The sequence below is a fragment of the Sinohyriopsis cumingii genome, chromosome 8, assembly GCF_028554795.1.
Source record: "Sinohyriopsis cumingii isolate HCF-2022 chromosome 8, ASM2855479v2, whole genome shotgun sequence".
NCBI classification, from domain to species: Eukaryota; Metazoa; Mollusca; class Bivalvia; order Unionida; family Unionidae; genus Sinohyriopsis; species Sinohyriopsis cumingii.
In genome coordinates, this window is record NC_142968.1 from 21211025 (window position 1) to 21233115 (window position 22091).

The window sequence follows — 22091 nt, forward strand, 5'->3', positions numbered from 1 at the left end:
TCGCAGAACGGGATCGAATGAAACTTGAAATGAATTATGACTCTCTAACCTGTCACGCGGTCTAAAAAGCCAGGCCATTTAAGGTCGTTAAACGTATTATCATGTCTTACTTGTGTATCGGATGGCTAATAGTTAGAAGCATGGAAAACCTACGTTCTGGGCAAGTGTCTTCATTTTTTGTTCTTTTCTTCTTATTTGATAATAAATGACTCAAAACGCAGTTTTAAAACAGTTTTCGACAAACATTCTAAGTTTTATCCGAAAATCTTATGTTTACCATAATTTCCCTAAAAATAATCTGCTAATTCTTTAATTGGACTAAAGCCAAATTTTAAAGTATTTTCTCCAGAAAAATCTCAGTTGCCTGTTTAGACCATAACTATTTTGCACATTTTTAGAAAAAATATTACAGTATAATCTTGGTCATTCGTCAAAAGATTGCCATTGAAAACTAGAGACCATACCTAAAAATCTTTCACTAGCCAATGATTATAGAAAACTTCACAAACTGAGTGTTCCAATCTCCATGGTTTCTAATTTCAAAACTAATCTTACCTGATTCTGATTTATTAAATTACTCAAATAAACATCCTCGGATAAAAAGACAACGCCTCCCAAAGCGAGGCGAAATCCCCTTTGAGCGAGACTAACGAAAAAGGTACCTTATATCCATATTTAGTTTTCAAAAAGTTGCCTATGCATTAAATGCAAGCAACATACCCATAAATCTGGCGTAGACAGAAACACCGATCATACAAACTCTATCAACAAGCTGTATGCGTATATCGAATATAGTCCAAGTTAAATAACTCTTTTCCATCTTGGAAACAGTCACATAACAAGTTGTTACCCTTGATCAATTGAAACGGATGTCATCACACAAAACCCATTGAGGATTAAGCGTTATAATCTCTATATTACACTTTTCAAGTCGTCTAAATATTGTGGTAGTGAGAATTTCAGATCTTAAAAAAATTTCTTTGCCTTTCAGTTAAAAACATTAAATTCGGTAACTCAGGCCATACAAGTTTTCATAGAAAATAATTTTGATATAACAATGATTTTTTATATACAAGATATTAAATATTTTATATAGCTTCACTGTAAAATTTGATCACGAGAATTCAATTAATATATGAGGAAAGCAGTGTGATATGAAACTGAGGCAAAATCAATTAAATTAGGCAACTATGATGGCAACATCGGGATGTGGAATACGGATGTGTGATAACTTGCTTTAATTTATCAGATAAAGATATAACGGGGTTAATAAAAGCTACGTATAACAACATAGCTCAAAGCAATCGAACATAATTTTTAATACCTTTAATAATTTTAATAACTTTGATATTCATCCCAAGCATAATTAGATTAAAGCAACACAACAATGATTGAAATGTCGGACTAAGCTATATATTCTTTCTTATCCTAGTGATACGGAGATGAAAATTGGAAGTATACTAAGTTACAATAACATCACTAAAGTCATTAGATTCATAAATGGAATAAATACTTAAATAAATACTGATGCGACAAAATATCTAACCAGAGGACCTGATTTTAAAAAAAAGTCTTAAAAAATCATCAAAATGCAGAGAAGGAAGAGAATAACTTTAATGCAAATTATTAAGATTATCTTGCAATCACAATGACCAGACCTACAATACTAGCAACAGTACCTACAACACAGACAACCGTACATACGTGCATAACACTATAACTAAATCTTCTATACCTCACGATAGTAAAGATATAGATCATGAGACAAATGCACAATCGTTTACAATTCTGTCTATTCCTACCAAAGCTGGTATGATTTACGTTTTGAATGAGCTAGCTAGTAATAGATTTGATTTTTTAAAAATTGTTTTGTTACTAAAAATAAACCTTTTAGCACAATTATACAAAACAAGTAATGCAATGAAAGAATTAAAAAATGGCATAACCAGCTATTAAATAAATAACGTTTCTAACCAGTTTTAAAAAGCCAGTGTGTTATTCTGGCTATCATGCCGGGTAATACTGTTACTGTTTATTTTTTTATCTAACTTTAACAAAATGTCCGCAACATTTTTCATACCTTTCTTAAATTTAACAGTGATCAGATCTGGGGAAACATCGCTTCTTCCTATCGTTTTAACAATGATCCTACCTGGAGTTACTGCTATCATGCCGATGGCACAAAAAACTAGTAGCAATTGATACACCTTGTCATTTGGAAGACTTGTTACACCTTGTCATTATAAATGCTTTTTACACCTTGTCATTTGGAAGGCTTGTTACACCTTGTCATTTGAAAAGCTTGTTACACCTAGGCTTGTTACACCTTGTCATTAGAAAGGCTTGTTACACATTGTCATTTGAAAGGCTTGTTACACCATGTCATTTGAATGGCTTGTTACAACTTGTGATTTGAAAAGCTTGTTACACCTTTTCATTTGAAAGGCTTGTTACACCTTGTTATTAGAAAGGCTTTTTACACATTGTCATTTGAAAGGTTTGTTACACCTTTTCATTTGAATGGCTTGTTACACCATATAATTTGAAAGGCAGTTTATTCCTCTCACTTAATGAAAATATTTTAACTTTAAGAGTTATTTACTGATCTTTTCTCTATCGTTATATTGTACATCTGTAAAATTTCGAAATAATTTTGGTTCTTTTAATTTCAGCTTTTGGCATAAGTTTAGCTTTTTTAGTTGTATCATGTTCTTTATTTATATCTCTTTATATTTTTTGTTTCTCCGCCATGTAATTTAGCTTCTTCAGTTATGTCATTTTCTCTAATTATATCTCTTTAATATTTGCTGTCTCTCTGTCATGCAAATCAAGTTCTTTTTTAACTGATGATACTGTTAATGGAAACATGACTTGTCTGACGTCTGATTAACAGAGATTCGTGCGCACCACACAGCATTCGTATAGGTGAATTTCAGTTTCGTTTCGTTACCATCCATTTCTTTAGTTCGTAGGGTAAAGGTCACTCTTAGGGCGTACATAACTACATGAAAAGTAAAATACCATTCTCTTCTGTCATGATAAATTGTATAATGTTGGGTTCAATAAACTCTTGTTACGGATGCTCTAGAGCGCATGCGCATGTCTTGGACGTTATATCGTGATATTACAAATGTGTAATATAGATAGTACAAAATAGATTTTAATAGGCCATATTAATGGCGTTAGGTATTAGATTATTACTGATTGCATAACTGAAAAAATAGATAATTAAATTTGTGTTGATTTATAAAAATTCAAATTATTGCATTAGTAAAGTCGCAATATATCCAGTGGTAATGACAAACGCTACCTTACCTATTGCTTTTGACGCAGCCAGAATCAGTACCAAAATCAATGCCCTCATTTTGTTCAACACGTCACCTTTGTCACACTGGTTAACAGAAATTTGACCAAAGGAGGTATACCTTCTTATCTGGGTCATGCGCTTTGAACACCTGCTAGACTCAGTTAATGATCCGTCGAATACACGCTCATGTGAAACCCTAAGAAATTAGCTTTTTAAACAAAAATAATGCTGACAAAAATTAACAGTGATACTTCCAAAATAGAGCCGTCCTTTTCAGCTAAATGCTGGAGCACGAAAATATATGTTAAAACTCAACATGACAATCGAATTTTTTTCTACTCGTGTTTTATAGGTTTCGTAGATTGTGCTGAATTAAATCACTCAGTATTGAAGTAACTTAAACGCGAATAGGTATCATGTCACTACAGTTGTAGGTATCATGTCACTACAACAGGCATATGTATCATGTCACTACAACAGGCATAGGGATCATGTCACTACAACAGGCATAGGTATCATGTCACTACAACAGGTATTGGTATCATGTCACTACAGTCATAGGTATCATGTCACTACAGGCATAGGTATCATGTCACAAGAGTCATAGGTATCATGTCACTACAAGCATAGGTATCATGTCACAACAGTCAAGGATGAGATTGTGAAGAAAGTAGGCTAAGATCAAATGGTAAGAATAAAAAGAAAGGAAATCAGTCGGATAGAACAAAAAATTTCCAGTTTGATCTGTCGCTAACCGTATTGTAATGCATCTTTCATGCTAAATAAGTAAAAGAAAATATATTCATTTCTGTTAGCGAATAAATAATATAAACCTCGTAAATGGAGAGGAAAGCCAGATATTTTATATATTTAAACATATTGAAACACAATTACTCTTGGATTCAAGATAACCATGAATACAGCATAAATATTGAGCTCTGGACATGGTATGTGTCATTTCAAGGTCATATCGTAGGAATCATGTAATTGCCATTCAGCACGACACGTCCTCGATGTAACCGGACATTCATCAAGACATATATTTGATGTAATTTGCCATTCATTAAAACACGAACTCGAAGTTGCCATCCAACAAAACACTTTTCAAGATAAAAAAAGTGTACTGTTAATTTCAGGTGCTATTTTAAAGTGTAATGAAAGAGTGATTGAGTTCAGGTACCTGATGATGACGGTGATGGTGCTGATGATGACGACGACAATGATGATGTGTACGTTGTTTTAAGAGCCACGCTATCTTTTTGTTTTGAAAGACTTGAATAATTGTCACTCCCTGCCTGCAGTTCTGGATTAAGGCCTTCCAGTGCCCTAACCACGGAAAATGTGTTTATTGTGCCCCAACAATTCTCAAAGAATGTGAAACAAAAAAAAAAAGAAAAAAAGAAAAAGAATACTAAAAGCTAAAAGTTGGGAAAATACCAGTGTTGCTATCATTCTAAATGAAAATACTCGTAAGTACAGATCAAAATGGTCATATATAATTCGCAGGTTTTCGTAGGGTACAAATTTGATATTTTAATTTGAGCCGGAATATATAATTCGTTTCCTATTTTAGACATGATTTTCACGCGATAATATTGTACGTATATACTCATAAAAGAATAAGTATTTTTCCATATAAAGGAGGGGTCATGTCATTTGTGTTCTTCTTTATGTTTCAGCATCCGCAACCTTGGGAAATAAAATTATTCTTGCACGTATATGTATAAATCTGTTTAAGAAATCGTTCTCCACTCAAACTGTCGATTGGTTTTATACATTGTCAAAATAATTAGATTTTCCTTCATAGATATGAATGAACTTTTCTATGTTTACCATTTAAATTACCACTCAGGTAGTGTTTAAGTTTGAAGGAAAAGTTTAACATTTCAGACTTATTCTTTTACGTTAGGAAAGATAAAGAGACTCCATCATATGGAGTTTGATAGTTTGATTGTATTCTTTTATAATTATTTTACTTTTATTTTAAATATATTCCTTCCTGTTGTAAGGTTTGCCGCAAACGCCCCCACTAAAGAAATGAATTGACGTTAAGAATAGAACAGAGCTAGATTTTCTGTTCCGTCCTTGTTTTATAATATATATGGCTGACACACCTATCTCATAAGTTTAAGATAACAAATTCATGTAGTACATGAAGTAGATAAGATTTGCTGATATAAATTAATATTAAATTGTTTGGAACCTTATTTTGCATTAAATCAATAATGTTTTCTTTTGCACTAACCGAACCCTAGACACACACACACACACACACACACACACACACACACAAATACACACACACACCAAGAAATATGTAGCACGTAGACCTGTACATTACAATAATAATCTCGCAAAAATAATAATACAGAATATGAAAGCCTACATAAAAATATATCAAGAACGTACTCTTGATGTTGGTCGTTCTGTACAATAATACGACGAAGACGAAGACGAAAAAGAAGATGACTTGTTTTGGGAATAAATAAATGGAAGTTGAAAAAATAGGAAGTATCAATTTCACCCAAGAGTCTCAATTTTGAATCGGACTTTTGGCAAAGTCTCGTTCCGGACGCAAAATATTTATCCCGTGGGTGGACCTTTTTTTAATAAAACTCTGTAGCATAATGAAAGATTCTTTTTTCCCACACTTCTAAACGATAAATGAAGGTTGTAGTCAAACTGGCGTCTTGTGAATACAGATGTGATGTAATTTTCAAGCAGCTAGTCAAACTGGCGCCTTGTGAATACAGATGTGATGTAATTTTCAAGCAGCTAGTCAAACTGGCGTCTTGTGAATACAGATGGGATGTAATTTTCAAGCAGCTAGTCAAACTGGCGCCTTGTGAATACAGATGGGATGTAATTTTCAAGCAGCTAGTCAAACTGGCATCTTGTGAATATAGATGGGATGTGATTTTCAAGCAGCTTGTCAAACTGGCGTCTTGTGAATACAGATGTGATGTAATTTTCAAGCAGCTAGTCAAACTGGCGTCTTGTGAATATATATGGGATGTAATTTTCAAGCAGCTTGTCACACTGGCGTCTTGTGAATACATATGGGATGTAATTTTCAAGCAGCTAGCCACACTGGCGTCTTGTGAATACAGATGTGGTGTAATTTTCAAGCAGCTAGTCAAACTGGCGTCTTGTGAATGCAGATGTGATGTAATTTTCAAGCAGCTAGTCAAACTGGCGTCTTGTGAATACAGACGTGATGTAATTTTCAAGCAGCTAGTTACACTGGCGTCTTGTGAATACAGATGGGATGTAATTTTCAAGCAGCTAGTCAAACTGGCGTCTTGTGAATACAGATGTGATGTAATTTTCAAGCAGCTAGTCAAACTGGCGTCTTGTGAATACAGACGTGATGTAATTTTCAAGCAGCTAGTCAAACTGGCGTCTTGTGAATACAGACGTGATGTAATTTTCAAGCAGCTAGTCAAACTGGCGTCTTGTGAATACAGATGTGATATAATTTTCAAGCCGCTAGTCAAACTGGCGTCTTGTGAATATATATGGGATGTAATTTTCAAGCAGCTTGTCAAACAGGCGTCTTGTGAATACAGATGTGATGTAATTTTCAAGCAGCTAGTCAAACTGGGGTCTTGTGAATACAGACGTGATGTAATTTTCAAGCAGCTAGTCAAACTGGCGTCTTGTGCATATATATGGGATGTAATTTTCAAGCAGCTAGTCAAACTGGCGTCTTGTGAATACAGACGTGATGTAATTTTCAAGCAGCTAGTCAAACTGGCGTCTTGTGAATACAGATGTGATGTAATTTTCAAGCAGCTTGTCAAACTGGCGTCTTGTGAATACAGATGTGATGTAATTTTCAAGCAGCTTGTCAAACTGGCGTCTTGTGAATGCAGATGTGATGTAATTTTCAAGCAGCTAGTCAAACTGGCGTCTTGTGAATACAGACGTGATGTAATTTTCAAGCAGCTAGTCAAACTGGCGTCTTGTGAATATATATGGGATGTAATTTTCAAGCAGCTAGTCACACTGGCGTCTTGTGAATACAGACGTGATGTAATTTTCAAGCAGCTAGTCAAACTGGCGTCTTGTGAATACAGATGTGATGTAATTTTCAAGCAGCTTGTTAAACTGGCGTCTTGTGAATACAGACGTGATGTAATTTTCAAGCAGCTAGTCAAACTGGCGTCTTGTGAATATATATGGGATGTAATTTTCAAGCAGCTAGTCAAACTGGCGTCTTGTGAATATATATGGGATGTAATTTTCAAGCAGCTAGTCACATTGGCGTCTTGTGAATACAGATGTGATGTAATTTTCAAGCAGCTTGTCAAACTGGCGTCTTGTGAATACAGACGTGATGTAATTTTCAAGCAGCTAGTCAAACTGGCGTCTTGTGAATACAGACGTGATGTAATTTTCAAGCAGCTAGTCAAACTGGCGTCTTGTGAATACAGACGTGATGTAATTTTCAAGCAGCTTGTCAAACTGGCGTCTTGTGAATACAGACGTGATGTAATTTTCAAGCAGCTTGTCAAACTGGCGTCTTGTGAATACAGACGTGATGTAATTTTCAAGCAGCTAGTCACACTGGCGTCTTGTGAATACAGATGTGATGTAATTTTCAAGCAGCTTGTCAAACTGGCGTCTTGTGAATACAGACGTGATGTAATTTTCAAGCAGCTTGTCAAACTGGCGTCTTGTGAATACAGACGTGATGTAATTTTCAAGCAGCTAGTCACACTGGCGTCTTGTGAATACAGACGTGATGTAATTTTCAAGCAGCTAGTCAAACTGGCGTCTTGTGAATACAGATGTGATGTAGCAGAACACCGATCGAAAACATTTCCTTTACTTAGGATCGAGTGGAAAAATTAGGTTTACATTGAGAAAATCAACTTTAAATAACGTTTAAGGGCATTTTCAATTTTTGAGGAACAGTTGATAAAATGGCAACTTTTTATTTTAAAAAAAATAGCAATTACAACAATAAATACGAATCACAACAAGGCTTGGATGATAATGAAAGTTCGATTTTAGTAACAAGAATTTTCTGAGAGCTTATCATAGTCGTGAAAGAAAAAATGAGACTTTTTTTTATAAAAAAAATGGAATTTCAATTCTTAAACAGACTTGAGTTTGGAACACTCATTACTGAAATTAGCACCTGACTTATTGGTGTGGAACTGAAAGCCCATTAGTCTTTCACTCGTAGATCCAGGAAATGCCAAGGCTCATATGGTTTTCTCTGCACAAAAGCTGCCGTCCAGGATGCATCTATACTGATAAAATGTAGGTTTGATCATGAACACTCAGAAATGTAAAGTTATTTAATTTTTAATATCATGTTGTTTGCATATGTTTACTATAGGAAGTGAATTAGTAGTGTTGGTCTTAAAGGGCGTGTGTCAGGTTGGATCAAGCTATCCTGCATCAGTGTTTCAGACACAAAATTCGCGGAATGTTAGAGAAACAAATACAGTCCAGAAATTGACATGATTCTAACGTCATTCTTAAAGAATTACGGTATGCCTCAACGGAATATCATACTGCTGTGGGTCCTATAATTCTGCGTATGAAGCAGACGACACCCTTTGAACTCTTTCTCCCAAGCCTAGTCCGAAATCGGCACATAGTAGTGTTGACGAATGGTGGATTAACTCCAAAAGCAGAAGAATACTTTATACCCACATAATATTCACATAGTTCAAATAAAATTATATAACTTCTGCCTATTGGGGACTATTGTTTCTAAATTATTTCCCGGATTGATTCTTTCTCGTTCATGAAAAATGGAAATGTGTCACTTTGGACTTAAATGTACATGATAGCTACACGTAATTACTTACACTTCTTTTTATATGTTACTAAGACGAATGTTAATTTTCATCTTGTACTAGGGGCTCTGGGTAATTGAATGGTCATGGCCGCGGGAGGCAGGATGGTCTAAAGAACTCGTTTTACAGATCACTGACATATCATATCTGTCCGCTTGGGTCCGAGTCTCGGGCTTTCGCATATTCATTCTTTAGTACACATTTTCTCGACCTACAACCTCACTAAGCTTGACCAACAGCAGAGTTACCAATGTGGCTTATAGTTTAGAATTAATAGATCTTTTTACAAGTAATAAACATTTTATTACAAGTGATATGAAAATTCTTATTTTTACAAATCGCTTTTAGTAATAAAAGACCATTTGATAGTAGGATATGCCTTAACTAGAGCCTGTGGGTAGTATGTTCGTACCAATAAAAGTTTTACGTTTGTGAATTTTACAAATTAACTTTCTACAAAAGAACAACTGCATTCCTTGTGAAATAGATTTTTTTTTAACCATTTGTATCTTTATGCTATAATAAATGCTTATTACTTTGAAAATGTTCAAACAGTAAGAAAACATTACTACAAATGACATTTTAAATGAGTACATTCCAGACTCTACCTCCTGATCTGAGATAATGCATTTACCACTAATTTGTACACATTACAGTGAATCGCAAATATAAATTGCATTCGAGGCAACATGCACATTTTGTATGTGGTATCGGAATCCTATAAGAAGACTGATTATTGTGAAATGTCCAAACGGTCAGCCATTGACATTGACCAACTGCAAAGACATGGTAAAATTGGCTTTTGAGATCAGGCTACACCAAATTCCGTGGAATGAAGTTGGTTATTAAGTATTGTTAAAAGAAATAATTCCACAAGATGAGAAAATTCCTTTGATTTTGTGTGTCTTTGAGCTTTCCTTTTACAGACTTTTTTGTGTGGCAAATTTATGAATAATACATGCAAAGATATGACAACCATTTGAACTTGAACTGTTTAAATTTAACAGTGTAAGTGCAAACAGTCGCTCTAATGTTTCTAGAGGTCGCATTTTGGGTGGGTCGAATGTAGAAATAATTTTCAGGAGTTACCGATGAACTTTCTTTGTTAGATCAACCTAACTGTCTCGGTCTTGTAGTAGAAGCAAATGATGTTGGATCAGGATCACCGATTTCTTATTCAAAATAACTATCATAAATTTCAGTCAAAACTTCTTGGATAGTATTCAGAGATGTAGAACGCTGTCGCCACTTGGTATCTGATTTCTCTTTGAACATAAGATAATTCAAATTTAATTTTACTAGGTTTCATCTCTTTCTCTATATATTGAAAGACACACTCACCTTAATAGAATTCACTCTTCAGTTTCAATCTGTGAAGATGGGAGAGGCCCAACGGATTATATTTCTGGTTAGAGATTTACAGTCATTTCAAAACACGCTTTTAACCAGTCTGCTGGACAAAATAAAATACAACAATACCTACTATATATGCCAATAGTGAGGACTTTGGACTTAAGAAGGCAAAGAAAACGAACCTCTAAGAGAAGATTAAAGAGCTACAAAAGTAAAGATACATGTTAGTAATGTCAAGAAAATGGGTGTTGGTGTACAGGAAGTCTTTCCTGACTGTTTTCATGTCTTTTGTTTTTTAAAATTTAAACAGTTTTTTTTCTTAAAATCTACGCCTAATTTTTGTACATCTTTCTGGAAAGTTTTCATTCTTTTCTAAAGTCCTGTAAAGTTCTTAGATTTTTTCTTCTTCTAGTTTTGTCTAAGAAAATAATTCAAAATCTGCCATTTTTTCAGCCTCCTCTAAAATACGGTATAGTATCAGAAGTTTAGTACTACTTTTAGTCTAATCGAAAAATTTACGTTTTCACAAACATTGTCTGTAAAGTGTGTGAATAAACACGAAGCAAAGAAGTAAAAAAAAACTATACCACTAATAAAGAATTACGTATTGTGTGTGAATGAATACATTAATATACGCGAGTGAAAGAAGTTACTGACGAATGAATAAACTGTCAAACGCATGAACGTCCTTTGGTTTCACCTGTTTGTCAACGAAGTCTGAATGAATATTGTATGTGTGATATTTAAGACATTGGTACGTGGTACTAAGTCATGAGTTGGTGATAATACCTGGAATTCTTCTTCTACGGTGTAGTGCAAATTTATTATTTTTTTATTAATCAACTCTTCGTTCAAAACGTACAAATTATGTTTCTCTGTATATGTGCCGGTGAGCTTATCTGTGTAGGCTGATTACATTCAATTGTTCAACCAGATAAAATGTCATTTGGAAAGGTCTGTAGTCCATGGAAACGATGTAGTTTATATGTGTCAATCTATATAAGTACGAAATTTGTATATGCATGCATATTAGTATTTATATGTAAATCTGCAAGTTGTATTAATATCTTGAGATATGATGTAGTCTAAAAGAAATTGCACATTTGTAAATTTTGAAAGTGTACAAATGTTTTTTTTTAATTTTCTTCCTATTTTTCTTTCTTCTTTAACTTAATACAGAAATTAAAAAGTGGCTATTTACAAAACTTTAGGTCAATTTGGAAAATATGTTTGTTTCATCGCAGCTAGTAAGTCATGGTAGCTGTTATGTATACATGGACTTATTTGTACCTGACTGTCTGTCCGTCTTTAGACTTCTTATATTGAGGCATTGTATAGATAAACGTATGTATGAATTTCATTAATTGGTATGTATGTATGTATGGATGGATGGATGTACGTATGTATATATGTATGTATGGCTATATGGATGTTGTTGTTGTAGGGTTTAACGCCATTTTTCAGCACACGATAGGCTATACATGTCGGCCAATGTTAATGGTGGAGGAAGAACCCGGGAAAACACCGGAAAGAACCACCGACCCACGAGAAGCTACTGGCAAGCTTTCTCACATCCCCACATTAGCCGAATCCGAGACTCGAACCAACGCAGAGTGAGGTGAGATGGCAGTGATCCGTAACGGAGAGCTCTTCAGACCACTCTGCCACTCGGGGCCCCATGTATGTGTGTATGTATGTATGGATGGATGGATGGATGGATGGAAGGATGGATGGATGGATGCATGTACGTATGTATGTATGTACCACCAAATCGGCCAATTCTGCACGTCGCTTAATTCTGTGCAACGATACGTCATTTCTGTAAACATTGGATCACGTGTTATTTCGGATCAAAAATCCATTTTGTATCAAGAAAGAACGAACGTACTTTAATTAAGAAAAGTGATATTCATAAAGTGTATAAAAATATTCCACATTTAGACTCGAAATGCACATGGAAATGTGATTTCTAAATGGCAACATGTAGACCAACTCCATGACCTTCTTGAACCTGTAACTCAGAAAATCCGATTTAATATGAATCTTTTAGAATCATACAAATAAATACATTATATAATAGATGAAAATGTGTACCTTAAAACAATAGTGCATTTTAATCCAAGTTTCCAGTTTTGAAAGAAGTTGTCCCACACGTACAAAATCGTCTGCTATCCAACGTGTCAACTTGCCGCTAGAACATAAATTCTCAAGAAATTCCCCGGCGTATAGTCTGTTTCTAAATTCTGTAGTAATATTTCCCCCATAAAAAAGACGTTGTAAACACATTGTATCCTATTCATTGTTGTTTCTCTTCTACATAATAGGTTTTATTTATATATATAAAATGTTGAACTTTACTAAAAAATTGTACAAGATCGGTTTAATTTGCTTAATATCTTTTGCCATTTATTGGCATAGTTACGTTGAATTTTGTAAAACTAACTATAAACCTGACATAATTACTCGACAACTGCTGACAGTAACAGTCCAAAGTAATATATTTAATTTCTATAGCCCGATGGATGAACATTACATCTTTCAAAGCTGTGCGCAGACTAGGAATACATACAGCGAGTCAGGAAAACACGAGAGTGGTATGCCCTGTGTCAAAAATTAAAATTATTTTGAATAGAATATTCTAATGACAGTTGCCTCGTTTCAAATGGTAAGCATTGCAGTATTTTATTTTCGTCAATCGGTCGAATTCGGTATGTGTTTTGCTTCAATATTGGAGACGGAAACCTTAGGTGCGCAGAAATGCCCGACAGCACTGTATGTGTGTGTGTGTGTGTGTGTGTGTGTGTGTGTGTGTGTGGACGGACGGACGGACGGATGGATGGATGGATGACGACTGACTTTATTTCCTCTTCAAAAGAGATTTCATTAAGTTATTTTTCATTATTACACAACAGAGGTAGGAATATAGCTTGACGTTAATGGAATTACATCACACTAAAGATGTAATATATATACAAGTAAAGAAAACACAATATCTAAACACGTTAGCGAGAAAACTCGTTGAAAACGAAATATATAAGCAATATAGATTAAGAGAGGGATGAAAACGATTTGGAATTATTTACATTCGACTGGAACGATTTAAATAGATTATCACATTGACTCTCACTTGGAACACTTGTGAATAATTTATATGATAGAAATGAAATTTGTCAATTCCCTAATTTACTGAACAAGCATAATATCAGATATCGTTTTCAAGTTCATTTGTTCTCTGTACATTGTGTCTATTCCTACAGCCACCACATACATGAATGCCTGCCATGACTGATCATCCATATAATCAAAGATGTCCACTCTCTTGCCCAAAAGGATATGAAGTAATGAGTCATTGTCCTGACATAAAAACCAGTGCGAGTCTAGGATGTCTATTGCATCTATTATTTTTTCAAACATAGTATTACGTTCATCGTTTAGGGCTTGGCAGTATAGCAACATATGCTTGTCTCAGTCAATCTTTTGCAGAGTTTACAGTTATATTAATTCTCGGTTGAAACTGAACACATTGTTAAATACAATGTTAGCGAAAGTTCAAGTTTTATGAGGAAAACATTTTCCAAGCTTACAGACAGCAAGTGGTTGAAGATAAGTATGGACACTTGCATAATATAAAACTTCAGGTCTCATCTCAAGGTTAGATCTCTACAATGATTCTTCGCAGCAGTGAACTGCCGTTTCAATATTCCTCCTCCAGACTGGTTTCGTGACAGAATATAGGGTGTTCACGTATGGTGGAAGAAACCGCCAAGCTGGTATTTCAAAAGAACACGATGTATATCTTTAACAAAGCCAACGCTCTCGCTCTCGTGTATCAGGAAGTCAAGAATTTTTCTGTTGAATATAATTTTCCATGCTAGTGAACCATTAGCGCTGCAGATTTTATTGAAGAAACCTAATTTGATTTTATAGACACATCCCTCAACTGACCACAGTCCAAGACTGCTAATTGTTATCTTTGTAGACAAGCGCTGACCAAGACCTTTAATTCTTCTTGCAGCTTTTCTTGGACATACTTCTAGATCATACACCTGTGACTAGCTCAAGTTGGACCGTAATTCGCATCCATATGTGATAGCAGGTAGTACTATTTTTGACCGTATCCTAGCACTATTAATTTGATTCATACCATCCTTTCCAATGCCAGTTCCAACAAGGGAATACAATACTGGTCTTACTTTATCACAAGCATTTTTCACTGCAGCAGTATTAGAAAGATCTGTGGAGAGAGTAACCCCAGCATATATTCTAGAGGAAACTATAGGAAGCCTTTTATCTCCAAGCATGAACATAGATTTTTGCATGATTTGTTTCTTCGAAAATATGAGGATATTGATTTTATCAGCATTGTACCGGAGTCTACACTTCGATGCATGTTCATGGAGGTTGCGAAGTAAAACACACATACCAATAATTGATGAAGATAACATGGTCGCGTCATATGCTAGTAAGTGATACTTAAGGTACCAACTTGTATTCCAGATTTTGTTGACTCTAGCAAGGACATTAGGTCATTTATCATGACTAAGAACAGCCATGCTGATAGCGTTCTTCCTTGTCCTACCCCTTGATTGACTGAGTATGGTTTCGAATGATAGCCGTTAATCAGAACAAGGGCCCAAAGTTCTCGAAAAGAATTTCGAATCAATCTCCAAAGTTGTCCTTTAACTCCGAGATAGAATAGCTTAATAAAGAGGCCATCATGCCATACCGTATTAAAGGTCTTTGCATTGTCCAGGAAGGCAGCCTAAACTTTTGAGTGACCTTCTAAATAATGGGCTATTCTCGATTTTTATAAGAAAGGCTGCAGTGACGCCACTGCATTTGCTTCGAAATCATTCGTTGTTTATCCATAACGCTCGTTTACTTCTCATCAATTTATATAGTTCAGCCACATGAGTGATTTTCCAGTAAGGTTCTAGGTGAGGCAGCAAGGTTTCCTTTGGGAGATTTTTGTCAGCTGTATTGCGCAAAACAGGCGCAACAGTAACAAGGGGCGTTTTGTACATCTGCAATGTTGTATAAAAGCAGCTCCATTGAATTTAAGTGCTGGTTGGTGTCGCTTATGTACCGCTCCTTCTGTTCTAAAGAAGCTTTTTGCCAGTTGATTGTAACTGGATATCTGGAAAATGTTGCTTCCAGGAGTTCGTCTGGAACTAAGAACTCTACTCTTGCAGATAGATTTAGATCATGATCATCTTCATTGTTGGCACTACGGACTAAATATATTTTTGAGGAGGATATCAAAATGTAGTCAATCAAGGAAGAGTATTTGTCGTCAGATGAGCATTATATATCTCCTGGTATTCCAGAACGGAAAAATATCACATATTTACATTAGATGCCGATTTTTTTAGAAAAGAATGAAGTATATAACTTTTATCATTTTTACTTTTCGGAGTCAAATTTTTGGTGGCTCCGCATTGGTCAACACAAATAATCACAAAACCTTTTCGACTATACTCATCATAAAGGCATTCCACAGTTTCCATTATTTCTTTATAATTATCTAAGGAGGCATTTGTGGAAGGAACACAAAACATAAACAAATTGATATCGCGCAGGCTAATTTCAACTACAATAATTTTGTTGTTTCCAATATTATTTATAGGAAGAACCTGTAGTGACTTCCGATAGAGAATTACAATTAGTCCAAATCCGGATGGACGCTTTCTTTCCCATGGACACGCATGAATTCTTTCATCTGGTCTCGAACAAGCAATAAATTCGCTGTCAATGCTTTGAAAAAATTGCAGTTGCTCTGGATGTAGCCAATGTTCTTGTATGCACACAATATCTAACTTATGAAGCAAAGAACAAATATAGGGTGTTCCAATCATAATGCCGATAGCATTCCAATACAGTATGTTTAGTCATTCAAAAAGTAAACAAATGCTCCTCCACATGCAATTTAGGGACACGGGATCATTTATCTATCATACCATTCTCTGGCTAATACAAATTCAGGCCAAAACACCTGCTGTAAAGTTTTGGTAAGCAGATTTTCCGGAACAGTAATATTACCGCTATAAGCTTTTATGCTGGTATTTAACCACTTTTTAAGAATCCTAATATTTGTGATTTTTACTCCTCGATTGTATGCATGTCAGTGTATTACATGATTTAGCTTTTCTGGGCCATAATCTGCTTTAATTCGAGATAACAACAAAGATTTTGTTTTTGTGATCCTCTTCACTCCACTGAAAGTCATAATTCTGATTCGTACCTGGATTGGTTTCGAATTATTAATATCATTCATAGCATTCATGTCATTTTTTCAGTGGGGAATTTCTAGTATCCGATAATTGATTTTGATTCGTTTGATTTTCATTCTCAACAATTTTCTTTTCACATGTTCTTCATTTATCTGCTTCACATATTACAATTGGTGCTGTAGTGCTTGGGGTTTGTGCTACCAGAGATCGCATCAAATCTACAGTACGAATCTCATCTGTTGGTAGTCTGGAATCGCTTAGGCCGGTATTTCTATACTCTTGTTGATCTGACAAAGTCCTGTTACGGGAGTCTAGACGACGGCAATCAATTACACTTGTATTCGGAACTGTATTTGATGTACTTGATATATTCGAAGATGGGCAAGATCTGGTCATATGTGCATATGAGCGAGACAGCTGTATAAAGATTTTAAGTTGGAACTGAATTCCACGAATCTGTGCACTTACTGTCTATGCTTCCCGTTTACAGCTTGTAGCTTTTCGATTATCATTGCCGGGCTCTTTATTACATCTGCTATTGCATGTAGGTCAAATTCCAAACGCAATTCCAACTCCCTTGCCTTGCCAATGCTCGATTTGAATCTTATAATTTTCTCATCCTTGCTTTGTATCATCTCATCCGAACGAACGATGTCCTTTCTCTGTCTCTTCATTTCTTCCATAATAATTGCACAATTGACGTGTAGTTCATCCTTTACAAATTGTTTCAGAGCAATACATTTTTCACATTGCAATATGGAAATGGCGGTTTCAGCTCTCTCAACTTGACCATTAATTCAACAATCGTCTTTTGATGTATTACCTCTTGATTGATCAACGTCACTCGATTGACCAGCTTCTTGACCAATTTCTTGCAGAATCTTTAAGCAACTCACACTGTCTATTCTACTCGGCTTGCTTTTTCCATACCTAGACATACATGCCTTTACTTCGCTAGTGCTACCATCACCCTCTAGAAAATGAAATATTGCACATATGTCGTCTGCTATTTTTTCTTTCACTGGAGCACTATCAGAACGCGATGTCCTCTCCACCAGTCGACCAAAGGGATAACTTGGATAGCTGAGCCTACCAATATGATGCAAAGAACTACGAACATGGCGAAGGGACGTTACGTCAAGTCTACTCGACATCTCTCGCTTGAACGACTGTTCGTCTAATTTGCCATATTTTTCTCTTATTTATGCATGAATACAGCGCTCTAATTGAAAAGCGCACGGTATCTCACTATCTGAATCCTGGGTATTCTGAGTATCCTGGGTATCCATTATTGTCACTACAATCATATAGCAATCATTGGCCCCTAATTTGTTGGAAATTAATCAGAGTAAATATATACAATACTGACCATGCTAAGTAATGATTACATAAAGTGTTATGTGTTCATTATAGGCCTATTGTTGGCGCTCTACAGTTTCACATTTTGCATATGGTTAGAATTTTAAAGATAAAGAATTCCCCCGGCTTTCCTCCCTGGTTATACTGTTTTTTTTTTTTTTTAAAAAGACCTTGCATATCTTAGGTATAATTCAAATAACCTTTAATTCCTTTTATTTTGGTGTATGCTTGATGGGTGTAATATGGGTTATAGAGTATACAGCTTGGCCTTACTCCAGATGTGCACCTTTCAAAACAAGTGCCAGCTCCACTTGGTCATTTTCATTTCCTGATATCAAATTTGTCAAAGTCGGTGACTGTTTATGATCGGTATGACCTATTTGCCTATATGGAAAAAAATTGCATAGGAAGGCATTAGGCGCACGGACAGACATATGATGACGTATTTAATAAGATACATACACATGTACTGTTGGATAGCTTGCATTCTAGGCTTGAAATCTATAGTATTAGCATCGAAATATGAGGCACCATGGCAACAAGCACAAGTAGAGGCACATACCATGGATATGTAGACCGGTAAAGTCGCTAATCCTAAGCGATACCGAGTAAAAAATACCAACTTTTTTTGGTTGCATTTTTACACATTTCTATCGGCATAGATCGATTTAGAGTGACGAGAAAAATATTAATTGATATCAAAATTGTCAAAATCGGTGGTTTATACGATTAGAATGATTTAATAGCCTATATGGAAAACGTCTGAGCAGGTAGGCATTAGGCGTACAGACAGGCAAATAAAGACGGCATGGGTTGACACATGTATCAATGATATGAAGATCGGTATCGTTCATATGGAAAGGCGTTAGGCACACGGACAGACAAATGAAGATGTACTTAATAAGATACCAACACATATTATATACTGCTGCATAGCTTGATTTATATGCTTCACATCTATAGTATTAGCATCGAAATATGTGGTACCATCACAAAACGGTATGGGTTAATGCACGTAGCCTGGATATGAAAATCGGCAAATTCGCTGGCGATACTGATTAAAAATATTTAAAAAAATATTTTGCATTTTAACACATTTTTATTGGCATAGATCGATTTAGACTGATGAAAACCTTATATATTGATATCAAATGAAGACGTGATTAATAAGATACATACACACATTATATACTGTTGGATAGCTTTAATTCGAAGCTTTTTTGGCCTCTATCACAGCATATAGAGTTGCTCGCCGGAAGAGTGTTGCATAATGGGTAAATTAGGGGAATTAATAAGCCAAGGGACGTAACAACCGTTATCGAACAGGCCTATAGCATTGGCACATGCTGACGCACTTAACACAGTGAATGACTAGGTTAATGAACTGCTCGAGCGCATACTATCCATAGAACAGGTTACTAATCCACTGAATAAAGAGTGAACTCAGCTCAACTGATGACAGATGAAAAATATATACTCATGTATTTATGTAGCATATTGTTTATTCAATGTATTAGATATACAAACTGAAAAACAAAAACCTATCAAGTATCAACATCCACAAACACAGTTGCACCAAACGTAATTTATGTAACCTCTCAACATCCCTTCAGCAGTACATTAGATCCAACAGGAACTTCTAAAATGCACGATTACCACACACCCCTTAATAGCTTGATACAACAAAACGCCGCGAATAAAAGCATGGAAGGAAAGCTGAATTTCCTTGAACAGTAAACTATATAAAACTATAGTACACAAACTATTCTGCTCTCAAACTATTCACACAGCAGAACTTCAACACTGAAATGAAAAACACTTTTCTTTACTCTTACAGGTCACCACAATTCACCAGAGCTTGTACACATGACGTCTACCTTGTCTGCAATATTGTTTTGAATTTTGTAGGTATGTAGGTATATATGTACCTGATGTATGTACTTAATGTATGTACTTAATGTATGTATGTGTGTATGTATGTATGTATGTATGTATGTAGGTAGGTAGGTAGGTACGTACGTACGTACGTACGTAGTCAGATAGATATGTATGTATGTATGTATCTATGCAGTCTACTGATGGTTATAGACCGTTTCTCAGTAACATATGTAGAAGTATGATGGCTATATTTACCGAACCGTAATAGGTAAGTTTGTACCTAAATACATCTCATTTAATTTCAACTTAAAAAGCACGTGAATACATTATCTATTTGCTAATACATCAATACATACGTGTGTATATCTGCCAAATGGCATAATTACTTTCATGGTTCAAATGATAAGAACATTTAACAAATGGTTATGTTGTGTCTTATCTTAAGCAAGCATCTTGTATAGCATGAACTATTAGGAATTTGACTTACGCAAGGATTAGCTTTTGGTAACCTTACGCCGCCAAGCGAAGTTTGCTGTGGTCAAAAGCAGTTTTAATCATAATTGTCCTTTTTAAAATGATAATTATGAGATTTTGCAATCTCTAAAACGAATATGAGATTGTCTTTATCTTCAGTTTTTGGAGCGGCTATAAAGTTTGGGTCACTTCAAGAACAATACGCTATCAATTAAGGTCACTATCTTGTGATTGCAAGCATTGGAAAACATATGCATATATAGGTAGTACGTACTGATACGAAACTACTCTGTCCTTTGCATTTCATACACTAGTAAGACCAGAATCAACGCTACTTAAAATATGTAATTTGCATTCATGTGTGTGTGTGTGTGTGTTTGTGTGTGTGTGTGTGTGTGTGTGTGTGTGTGTGTGTGTGTGTGTGTACGTGTGTGTGTGTTATTAGCTGCAAAACGGTCTTTTATCTGAACTGGTCATGTTGTTTTTGACACGTGGTTGACATGCTAGCTCTTGGGCTAGGCCAGTACAACCCGAGGTGTTCATCATTGAAAATACAATAGTCTATTTATTATACACTTTAATTCATAACTATCATCAATTACAAAACCTCTTTACATTACTGTTAGGGAAAAAGGTTATAAATATATATAAAAATATACTATATGTCGTTCTTTACTTACCTTAATTTATATGTTATTTTTCCTTCATGCTTATGTTCACCATACGGTTGAACATGTTGGGTCAGTTAAATTACGTAATAACGTATAAAGTTTTATGACCATATAATGTCATTACGACGTCTTTATCGACAACGTGTAACGCTTGACGACGTCTTTATCAACAACGAATAACGCTTGACGACGTCTTTATCGACAACGTATAGCTCTTGACGTCTTTATCGACAACGTATAACGCTTGACGACGTCTTTATCTTTAATGCCAAATACATGCTGGAGACGGTGAAGTAATATATCATGGTCTATTGTGTCGAATGCTGCAGACAAATCAAGGAGGGTGAGGACTGTAATCTTTCCGCTATGCAAAGCAGAGAGAATGTCATTAACTACTTTTAGAAGAGTAGTTTCAGTACTGTGGTAAGGGCGATATGCAGATTGTACATTGCTAAAAAGACTGTTTGAATTTAGATGAGATACAAGCTGGGATAGAATAACCTTTACTAAGATTTTTGATATGAATGGGAGATTAGAAACTGGGCGGTAGTTCTTTAAATCGTTATGGTCTAGTGTTGGTTTCTTCAGCAGAGGCTTTACAATGTCAGTTTTGAAAAATGATGGGAATTCCCCGGATGAGAGAGAGGTATTAATAACATCAGTTAGTGAAGGCAATACTGGATCTAAGCACTCAAGCAGCAGTGATGTTTATCGACAACGTATAACGCTTGACGATCACGTATATTTTACAACTAGTCTTTGTCGAGTTCAAAATACCTTTATTTTTATTAATCTTTAAAATATGACAAGTTCAACATGAAGCGGAGGTCAGTGACTGTATTTCACAGCCCAATATACCAACATATTAAGCTGAACAGAAGCTCACAGTTGATTTATTCCTTTCGGTCTGTACATAACACGTTCAGCCCATCGATCTATCTAGTTAACTATGTAACGACCACGCTCCATTTCTCAACAACATAAGTTTATTCGTCAAAACAAC

General features: G+C 35.3%; 1 protein-coding gene across 1 annotated transcript in view; it reads right to left on the reverse strand.

The window, feature by feature from the left end:
* Positions 1 to 3474, reverse strand: part of LOC149793113 (uncharacterized) — a 32994-nt gene extending 29520 nt beyond the window's left edge. The window contains exon 1 of the mRNA XM_089968951.1: positions 3316 to 3474. Within this exon, the coding sequence (XP_089825077.1) occupies positions 3316 to 3442 (127 nt within the window). The 5' untranslated portion in view covers positions 3443 to 3474. The remainder of the gene's footprint in view (positions 1 to 3315) is intronic.
* Between the last annotated feature and the right edge of the window lie 18617 nt (positions 3475 to 22091).